Source organism: Panthera onca, chromosome X, assembly GCF_046562875.1.
Source record: "Panthera onca isolate mPanOnc1 chromosome X, mPanOnc1 haplotype 2, whole genome shotgun sequence".
Lineage (NCBI taxonomy): Eukaryota > Metazoa > Chordata > Mammalia > Carnivora > Felidae > Panthera > Panthera onca.
Genome location: NC_138357.1, coordinates 71,472,711 through 71,482,956, shown reverse-complemented (window position 1 = coordinate 71,482,956; position 10,246 = coordinate 71,472,711). Strand labels below are relative to the sequence as shown.

Genomic DNA, 10,246 nt, shown 5'->3' with positions numbered 1-10,246 from the left:
ATTTAGGCAAACTTGGGGAGGTGGGATGCATACTATGGCTTAAGTGGTTGACAAAGATTGGTGCTATTGGCAGTACATAGACGCAATGAGGATGACAAGAAAGCTACTGCTTTGAAAGAGGAAGAAAGTGAGCTGGAGGAACTGGGGTACCTTCATTGAGCTGAGAGGGGTCTAAAAATTGGGATTCATTTCTGAGCAGCTGCTGGCATGTCAGAGGCTTGGAATCGGCCTGGTAAATCTAAAACTGTCTCAGCAGTGGTTAGCTGACCTCACCCAAGTTCCAAGCCTTACTCTGCTTGATCCTTTTTTCTTGAGCCTCAGAGCTAAAATGCTCCTGAGCTCCTTCTGATTGGTTGAGAAGACCAATTGAAGTTCCCTTGCCCATGTTAGGAGGTGTACGCCTCCTGAACTAAAGATAGAAACAGCTGGCCCTTCCAGGCAGCTAAAAGCCTCCAGACTAAGAGGTGTTTCCCACTCGGCAGCCAGACTCCTTGAAATACCCTTTGAGTAATTCTACCAACGTCCTCCATGTCTCTATTCTGCCATAACAAAGGCTGTGGGCAGCACTTTGACCCCAATGCAAACCTTCCTGGTGAGTAATCCTGACTGTGCCAGGGGGTTCTGTGAGTGCTGGGGGAGTGGTCAGCTGTGGGCAGCCCATTAAGAGAGTAGAGAAATTTGAGTTTATCTACCCTAGTTTAATTGGTGTGGGTGATCTTCAATCTTATTTCTTTTTATTCTAAAGAAAACCCATGAGCATGTAAATCTGGGGGAGAGATAAGAAGTGATAGTTGGTATAGTTGCCCTTCTTTGATCCTTCTGCTGGTATCCACAGATTCCTGTTGCCATCACCCTGGGGTCCCAATCTTCCATGATGCACTTAAGGTGAGGAGTAGCAAGGGGGGACAGTAAGAACATTTCCCAAAGGAAATCTACCCGGGAATCTGAGCTGCGCTGGGTCTTTCGTTATCAGGGTTGGTCCTGCTGCCGGAAGCGAACTGCAGATTTCTCTGAGTTCTTAAACATCAAGGTAAATTATTTACTTCCTTGGATTCTGCCCCTGATAGAAGGATTCTATACCTAATCCTTCTCTCCTTATCTATACTAGGGCTGTACTGTGGGACCACACTGTGCTGAGAAGCTCCCTGAGGCCCCTCAACCTGAGGTGCCTGCCACAAGCAGTTCACTTCAGGAGCAAAAACCTCTGAATACGATTCCAAAGTCAGCAGAGACTTTGCGTCGGGAGAGGCCCAAGTAAAGAGGAGGAGGTCCCTGGGTTTTTCCTACATTTCTGGAGCTTCCTAGAAGTGATTAACGGGTCACTGGGGCTTGGGGACTAGGGATGTGAGGAGGGCCAAGTGTCAGGGCTTTGTGTATATTTTAGATCTTAAGGGGAAATTTGTGTCCAGAAGTACTGTCCTTTGCTTTAAGTTTGGTATGGGGTGATGGGATAGGTAGTTAGAGTCAACAGGGTAGCTAGCCCCTCACAAATATATACTTAGTTATAATACAAGGGGGATTGTTGAGAATGACTTGATTTATTTTCATTTTTTGAAAAAAACTTTTTTTTAAATTAAAATTTATTTATTTTGAGAGAGAGAGGAGAAAGAGAGAATCCCAAGCAGGCTCCATGCCGTCAGCGCAGAGCCCAGCGTGGGGCTCAAATTCACGAACCATGAGATTATGACCTGAGCCAAAATCAAGAGTTGGGCACTTAACCAATGGAGCCACCAGGGTGCCCCTTGGAAAAAAGCTTTGAAATGAGTTTTACATCAAGAAAAAGATGTAGTGTTGGCAGCTATAAGGCTTCAGAGAATAGTTTTCTGGAAGAAGTATGAGCAACAGAAGAAAGTCATGTTAGGTCCACAATTAGAGAAGGATGAGGATATGATACAGTTCTGCAGAGAAATGTTAAATTTTTAAAGCAACTGAGTAGATGGGCAAGAAAAGCCCTAGGGATTTCCCCAAGGTTCAGGGACTTGGGATGTACACACACACACAAAAAAAATTGGTGATGGAGTTGCTACCCAACTTTTCCAATCCTGCCCCACTTTCACCAGACTTTGACACCATTACCACTGGTGGGAGTGTTGGACCTGTTGATCATAGTTAATGGGTCAGAACTAAATCACTCCACCTATAACCCCTAGGTCAGAGTTACCTCCAAAGCTGCTTCCGCTAAATATATCCCAAGCCCTGGAAATGGCATTGGAACAGAAGGAATTAGACCAAGAACCTGGAGCAGGTAAGTGGGTCATTAGTAGGACAGGCTGTGCAGACTGGGATTTAGTGAAAGTGGCAATTAGGTGGAGGAAATGGATAGGTTCTGACTCTGTTTCCCTTGCCCAGGACTTGACAGTAGTCTGATCCGGAGTGGTTCCAGCTGCCAGAATCCAGGATGTGATGCTGTGAGTGAGCTTATAGAGGGCACGAGCATGTGGCCGAGAAATCCTGTACCTGGGTTGACTGGGTATAGATACGAGGCTGTGTGGGGTATACTTTAGAATGACCTAATTCTTTTCTTGATTCTCCTTTATCCATCTTAGGTTTACCAAAGCCCTGAGAGTGATGCTACTCCATGTACCTACCACCCAGGAGCACCTCGATTCCATGAGGGGTGAGAGAGGGGACTGGGGGGCCTATGAGACAGGTTTCTCCCAATGTTGATCATAAGGTGGGAGTTAGGGCTCATGGCGGAGGGGAGGAGATTCAGTTGAATTATGTTCCCACCTCAGGATGAAGTCCTGGAGCTGCTGTGGCATCCAGACCCTGGATTTTGGGGCATTCCTGGCACAGCCAGGATGCAGAGTTGGTAGGCATGACTGGGGAAAGCAGGTAAGTTCCAACTTTCCCGAACTTTTGATTAGAACCAAATTCCAGAAATAACTTTCCCTCCTATTACCAGATAAAATTCTTCTCCTTATTCTCAACAGCCCAGAGGCTTTGCAATATGAAGTAGTATTAATCTTTTTGGATTCCGTGTCTCTTCTCTAGACACACTTGAGACCTCCCCTTGGGTTAAGACTTCATTCTTACCACCCACATTTCACATCTTCTCTTTAGCTGCCAGCATCTTGCCGTCATGATTGGCACCAGACAGATTCCTTAGTAGTGGTGACTGTGTATGGCCAGATTCCACTTCCTGCGTTCAATTGGGTGAAGGCCAGTCAAACTGAGGTGAGGAATGTCTGATGCTGGATGGGAGGCTGGTGGATTGGGTACTATTACAATATTACAGGCAGAGTTGCTGTGTGCAGTCAACATGTGGGCTCCACAGTTCCCTGAGAGGAAGGTAGAGCTGGTAGATCAGGGCTGTCTGGCTGACTTGTTGATGTAGGGATCACACCTCTGGCGTGGTTCTCTGTTGTAGTAACTTGTTCTGACCTTCTGAGACTGTTACTACCCCTGTAATTCTTCTCCCTCAGCTTCATGTCCACATTGTCTTTGATGGTAACCGTGTGTTCCAAGCACAGATGAAGCTCTGGGGGGTAAGTGAAGATAAGGGGCACAGGAGGGGGAGGAATATGGGGTAAAAAGAAGGACCAGATTGGAATGAATAGAGGGTGTCTTGAGGGAAGGAATTATAGTGGGAAAGTGGAGGTTTTCTCTTCATTTGCTTTGATATTCTCTCACTCTCCCCCTCTCCCTCCCTTTTTTCTCCCCCCTCCTCCTTCTCCCGTTTCTTTCCTCTTTCTCTCTTTCTTACTGTATTGTTTTATTCCTCCCCGTCTTGTTTTCCACACCTTACATTTGTTTATTTTTCTTCATCATTCATCACCACCCCACCCTGACCACAAACCCTCATTTTCTCTTTCTTCTGTGTTCCTCTATCTTTTCCTCCTCCTCAGGTCATAAACGTGGAGCAGAGCTCTGTCTCCTTGATGCCATCTCGGGTTGAAATCTCCTTGGTCAAGGCTGACCCAGGATCCTGGGCCCAGCTGGAGCACCCTGATGCACTAGCTGAGAAGGCTAAGGCAGGGACTGGGTTAGAGATGGATGAGGAAGAATCTGAGGATTCAGATGATGATCTGAGCTGGACAGAGGAGGAGGAGGAGGAGGAAGCAATGGGGGAATAGTGACACCAGTCAACTATCTAGATAGGACCTCAGTGGTTCCTTTAGAATCTCAGAGACCAGGATATGGTTGGCCATGTCCTGTTGTTATTGAGCAGCAGCAGGCTGAAGGAGGGGAGAACAAAAGTGTCCAAACCGTGCTGTTTTTTCCCTTAAATAAATCTCGTATTCTGCAGTTTCACATAGTGTCATTCTCTCACCTCACTACCTGAGATTTTATTCATCTCCCCCCAACTTCTGTGTGTGTTTAACACACGTGTGTGAAAACAAGCACATGCACAGTCAACCTGTTCTTTATAATCACCGGGTAATCTACTGAGTACTTACTGTGTGCCCAGTTGTGTGTTAGGTGGTTTAGAGCTATCTGAGAAACAGAAAGCTTGTTTACTCCTCTCAGGAAAATTATAGTCTGGCCGACAGGCTAATCTATATGAAATATTAAAAAACATCAAGTAGTTTAGCTGAGTGTTAACTTGTACGGTACAATTATTAAGAGCTGGAGGAGTTGAGAGTGGAGCGATTAATGTGGACTGCATTAGAAAGGGAGAGCTCCGTGGAAGAACATTTTTTAACAGCTTTATTGGGAAACAATTCACATTTCATACAGTTCACCCATTAAAGTGTAAAATGCAGTGTTTTTTTTTAGTATGCTCAGAGTTGTGCAACCACAACCAATTTTCATCACTCCAAAAAGAAATCCTGTACGCGTTAGCAGTCACTACCAGTTCCCCCCCGCCCCCAAACTCATGGCTGTGGGCAACCATTAATCTACTTTCTGCCTCTATGGATTTACTTGTTCTGGATGTTTTATATGAATGGAATCCTACAATATGTGGTCTTTTGCAAAAGGCTTCTTTTGCTTAGCGTAATGTTTTCACAGTTCATCCATGTTATAAAATGTATCAGAACTCCATTCCCTTTTATGGCTGAATATTCCACTGTATGGATATATCACATTATGTTTATTTCATCAATTGAGGTAAAGTTTGGGTTGTTTCCATTATTATGAATAATGCTTCTATGAACATTCATGTACAAGTTTTTATGTGGACTTACATCTTCACTTCTCTTGGATATATAACTGGGAGTATAATTTATGGGTCAAATGGTAACTTTAACCTTTTGAGAAACTGCCAGACTGTTTTCCAAAGAGGTTGTACCATTTTACATTCCCATCAGCAGTGTAAAACCATTTCAGTTTCTCCACATCTTCAGTAACACTTGCTATTTGTCCTTTTTATTATGGCCATCCCTAGTGGGTGTGAAGTGGAATTTCATTGTGGTTTTAACTGCATTTCCTTGATAGCTAATGATGTTGAGCATCTTTTCATATGCTTATTGGCCATTTGTGTTCTTATTTGGAAAAATGTCTATTCAAATCTGCCCATTTGTTAACTGGGCTGTCTTTTTATTGAGTTGTGAGAATTTTTTAAATATATTCCAGAGACAAGTCTTGTCGGGTAGATGATTTGGAAATATTTTCTCCTATTCTGTTTCGCCTTTCTACTTCCTTGATGGTGTCCTTTGATACACAAAAATTTTTAATTTTTATGAAGTCTAATTTATCTTTCCTTTGGTTTCTTATGTTTTTGATGCCCTAGGCAAAAAAAACACTGTTTAATCCAAGGTCGTGAAGATTTGTTCCTGTTTTGTACTGAGAGTTTTATACTTTCAGCTCTTACATTTAGGTCTTTGATCCATTTTGAGTTGTTTTTTGTATGTTGCATGAGGTAGGGGTCCAAGTTTGTTTTTGCATATGGATATCTAGTTGTCCCAGCAACATTTGTTGAGAAGGCTATTCTGTCCCCATTGGCTTGTCTTGGTACCCTAGTTTAAAATCACCCGACCATGAATGTAACGGGTAAGAAATAAATTTTTAATGGAAACTTGTAGGAATGAGAATTGGGTGGATATGGCAGAGTAGGGAGAGCCAAGCTGAGGCAGGAAGGTGTTCTATTTTACATTCCAGAAGTAATACATTGTCATTGTAAAATGCTCAGTGCAGAAGTATGTAGTATGTAAACTCTCTCCAAGTTTAGTCCCTTTGCTGTTTGTAACCACTGCTAACATATCAGGGGGTATGTTTAAGGGAGGGGACAAAAAAGTTAGCTGAGTGTAGCTAGATTGGGAGGAGCCTAAAATTCTAGGTGAAGGATTTTGAACATTATTTAAAACAGAGTTAGAAAGGCAGTATAGGCCCTTTTTTAATGTAGATTTTTAATCAGAGGAGTGATCATCTCTTTCTTGAGTCTCCCTTTCTTGAGCGAGATTTACTCCCTCAACAGAGTGGCCAGGAATCTGGGAGATTCAAAGTCTACAAAACCTCAGTAGGAAGCTTTGCCAAACCTCAAAATGATCTCAAGTTCTTTTCATAGCACAATTTTCTCTCAGTTCCGATTCAAGGAATATATAAGGTCTTGTTGGGAGCTAGAGGTAAGATGGGAGTGAGAGAATGGACGTGGGCAGCAAAGGTAAGGGATCACAGGATAGCATGGCTGAGGATTTGGAGATTGAGGCAAGATTAAGGGATCCTGGGGAATGTATCCAAAGAATGCATCTCTGCCTCACAGAGAAGTTTGATCAGAGGTCAAGGGGCTTCCTGGACCTCCAGGATATTCAACAAATCTGGCTCATTTCTCTGCTCTCATTCTATGGATTTGAGGTGCAAATAAAGTTTCCCCCTTGACTCAAGCCCTTCAGATCCTTTCCAACCCTGGCGGCAGTTTACTTTTAATGTCATTTTTCTACAGATGAGTTGACATCAATAGGGGCTTTGGTGGACGTTTAAAGCTTTTAGAGGTGTAGAATGCATATAGAAAAGTGCATAAAGTGCACTAACCTTAAATGTACAACTTTTTTCTATCTTATCACAATCAGGAGACCAGCATCTACCCAGAATTCCTGGAGAGGATGAAGGTGAGGAAATCAAAAAGTTCAAGTAACCTTTGTTGTATATAAACTTGATATATAAAATTTCAAGTTCACAGAATTAATAAAGTAGTGTACTTCCTCATCTTATGCGGTCCAAAGCCTAAAATGTAAGACAGTAAAGCAGGTACATAACATTAATGGTAATAACAACAGCAGTAACCATAGCTACCTCTTCTCATACAAACTAACCTGCCAGGCACTGTGTTAAGTGCTTTGCTTGCATTACCTCATTTACTCCCCCACTTCTCACCGTCAGATGTACATATTTGTTCACATTAGCATGAATCCTCTCCTTACCTCCTTTACACTTTCTCATTTCTTCCCATTGTGCTTTGTATCCTATTCCCTCATGCCTTCCCAGAAACTTTACACTATTAATTATCCTTTCTCTCTCCTGTTTGTTCAAGCTTTCCCTTTCATTGGATATTTTCATTGACATCTAAACATGCTCAGGTCTCTCCAATTTTATAAAAACAATTTTCCTTGACTACACAACCCTTTCCAACTGCTAAACTCTCTTCTCTCCTTTATAAGCAAACTTCTTGAAATAACTATTGATTTTCTATTTCCTCCTTCCTGATACCATCAAAACACACTCTATCTGACTTCCAACCCGCTCAGTCTGTGGTGATAAGGTCACTTTTGGCCATCAAGTCACTAAATCTAATGGATGCTTTTAGTCCTTGTCTTACTTGATCTCACAAACAAAATTTGACACTCATGATGGTTTCTTCCGTAAAATACTTTTAATACATTGACTTCTATGACCCATCACTCCTCTTGGTTGTCCTCCTACTTCTCTGGCCATTCCTTTCAGTCTCTTTTGCAGGGTTCTTCCTTTTCTACCTGGCCATTGAATGATGAAGTTCCTCAGGACTTAGTCCTGATCTTCCTATCTTCTTATATATGACTCTTCTAGACACTCTCGATTATGCCCATGACTTCAAATACCACCCACATGTAGATGACTCATACATTTTTATCTTTAGGCCATATCTTTCCTTTGAGATCCAGATTTGTATATTATAGTAGTAATAGCTGACACAATTCCCTCTCTCTCTCTGCCCCTCCCCTGCTGTGTGTGCACGTGCGTGCTCTCTCACAAAATAAGTTAATGAACTTAGAAAAAATAATAGCTAACACATATTTAGTACAGCGCCTGACATATATAGTAAGCACTATATAACTGTTTGCTATTATTAGTACTACTATTATTCCTCTCTCTACTAAAAGCTTTCACTTCAGACTATTAGGAAAGTTGGGGTGTTTTTTTTTTTCTCTTGGAGAGGAGGGACACATCTCCAATATCCAATTTTATAATGTTTCAATAAGAAAATAGGATTTTCTTGACAGGTCTTGCTGGTCTACAAAGTGATAACATATTTAACATACCATTTCTTCAGCTCCAGGATTAAGGGAGATTGTATTCACTTGCTGATGGAATAAAGTCTCATGTATAGAATGCCACGGTGCTCACCACTTCTACCCACATTATTTTACTTAATCTTCACACCTGCCTTGTGAGGTAGGTATTATCCCAAATTTTTATAAATGAGGAAAGCAACACTCAGGGAAGGAAATTGCATGCTTTGGAAGTAACATAGCTACTAATTAAAACCTCAGTCATTGCTAAGAGCTGTCATAGAGCCATTTGAGAACATCCAAAACATAAGGACCAACTGGGGTCTGAAAAAAGAAGCCTTAGAAGAGGAACATGACACCATGCCCCTCTAGCCTGGCAGAGTCCCTTTGACAAGCCTATTGAAGCAGTGAGGCCTTTGATCAGTGCTATTTCATGTTGATGCGACACTTTTCCAATGTATTTACCAGATTCAGTGTTACTGTTTTGGGGATCCCTGCCTCCACTGTCCTCTTTCTCCCTTTCTGCTCACAAAGTTCCACAACACTGCTAGAGGGAGAACCAAGCAGACCAATATAAATTCATGCTGTCCAATTTCAACTTGGCCCTGGCAGCTGCTCAGCAACCCTTTTATTTGTCTCCTACGTTCCCTGGCACTCATCCCACAGAGGATCTTAACAGACCTTCCTCTTCTCAAATTCCAGCTCCTCCTGTTCCGCTCCTTTAGACTCATATACACGCTTTCACAAGATGCTTGACAATTCAATAACATTGTTTTAAAGCTTCTTTATAGAGAATTTATGACATGTACAAAAGTAGACAGAATATTATAATGAATCCTAATTTACCAAACACTCAGCTTCAACTAGTATCAACTCCATGCACTTGTTTCATCATTTCCTCCTTTCCCCATCATTTTGAAGCATATCCCAGAGATGATATTCCATACCTAAACATTTCAGTATGTTTCTTTAAAAGGTAAGGATCCTTTTTAAAAGAAAAAACCATAGTTGTAATAATATTAGCACACATAAATAAGCACAATATTCCCTTAATATCATTTATTACCAATCAGTAAATTTCCAATAGTTTCATAAATATCTAAGGAATTTTTATAGGTTTTTTATTTGATTCAATATCCAAATAAAGTCCACACATTGTGATTGGTGGATATGTATTATTTGTTCATTTTATTTTATCTTATTTTATTTTATTTATTTTTTAAGTAAGCTCTATGCCCAATATGGGGCTTGAATTCACGATCCAGAGGTCAATAGTTGCATGCTCCAGCCACTGAGCCAGCCAGGCACCCCATATGTCACTTTTAAACTAAAGGTTCCTTTTCATCTATTTTTTTTTCCTTACAATTTTTTATTGAGGAACTCAGATCATTTTTCAGTAGAGTTTCACACAGTCTGAGTTTTGCTGATTGCATCTCTGCTGTATAGTCTAACATATTTCGTTGACCTCTGTTGTGTATATTGGCAAAGTCAATGTCTATACAATGCATCTTCTATATTCATTGTCCTATTTTCAGTAGGGTGGGGAAATTGTCCATGTGACCAAAGAAACACTTGCCAATGTGTTTGGCTTGGCAAGTGACTCAGAAAAGAGCTAGGACTCTTTAGCAGCACTGAAACAGATGGTTGGGGTCAGAGCTCAATAAATAGTAACCGAGATCCAGGCAAGAGAGGATGAGTGAGGGGCCATGGAGTGTCAGATTTCCACTCTGTTGGTATGTGGAGCAGAACAGGCAAAGAAGCAGTGATCGGGCTGAAGTCAGAACTGGGAAAGGAGAGGTAGTACTTGAGGCAGCAGTTGGGATTATTTCTCAGGGGATTACTCTACTTGCTATATACCCTGTTTTCTAAATGTAACTTAT

The 10,246-nt window shown here is 41.6% G+C and overlaps 1 protein-coding gene across 13 annotated transcripts in view; it reads left to right on the top strand.

Moving 5' to 3' along the window:
- The first annotated feature begins 20 nt into the window (after nt 1–20).
- The window catches only part of ITGB1BP2 (integrin subunit beta 1 binding protein 2), a 31,838-nt gene continuing 21,612 nt past the window's right edge, over nt 21–10,246 (top strand). For 3 of the 13 annotated variants that reach the window (XM_081792794.1, XM_081792790.1, XM_081792796.1), the window contains exons 1-11: nt 21–592; nt 836–885; nt 974–1,030; nt 1,109–1,254; nt 2,151–2,245; nt 2,350–2,408; nt 2,547–2,617; nt 2,736–2,835; nt 3,064–3,177; nt 3,426–3,488; nt 6,951–6,989. In XM_081792794.1, the coding sequence (XP_081648920.1) occupies nt 529–592; nt 836–885; nt 974–1,030; nt 1,109–1,254; nt 2,151–2,245; nt 2,350–2,408; nt 2,547–2,617; nt 2,736–2,835; nt 3,064–3,177; nt 3,426–3,488; nt 6,951–6,989 (858 nt within the window). In that variant the 5' untranslated portion in view covers nt 21–528. Of the gene's footprint in view, nt 593–835; nt 886–973; nt 1,031–1,108; nt 1,308–2,150; nt 2,246–2,349; nt 2,409–2,546; nt 2,618–2,735; nt 2,836–3,063; nt 3,178–3,425; nt 3,489–3,848; nt 4,255–6,950; nt 6,990–8,357; nt 8,530–10,246 lie in introns of those variants that run through there. The other 10 variants (XR_014136732.1, XM_081792795.1, XR_014136733.1 and 7 more) reach the window with 10 other exon arrangements.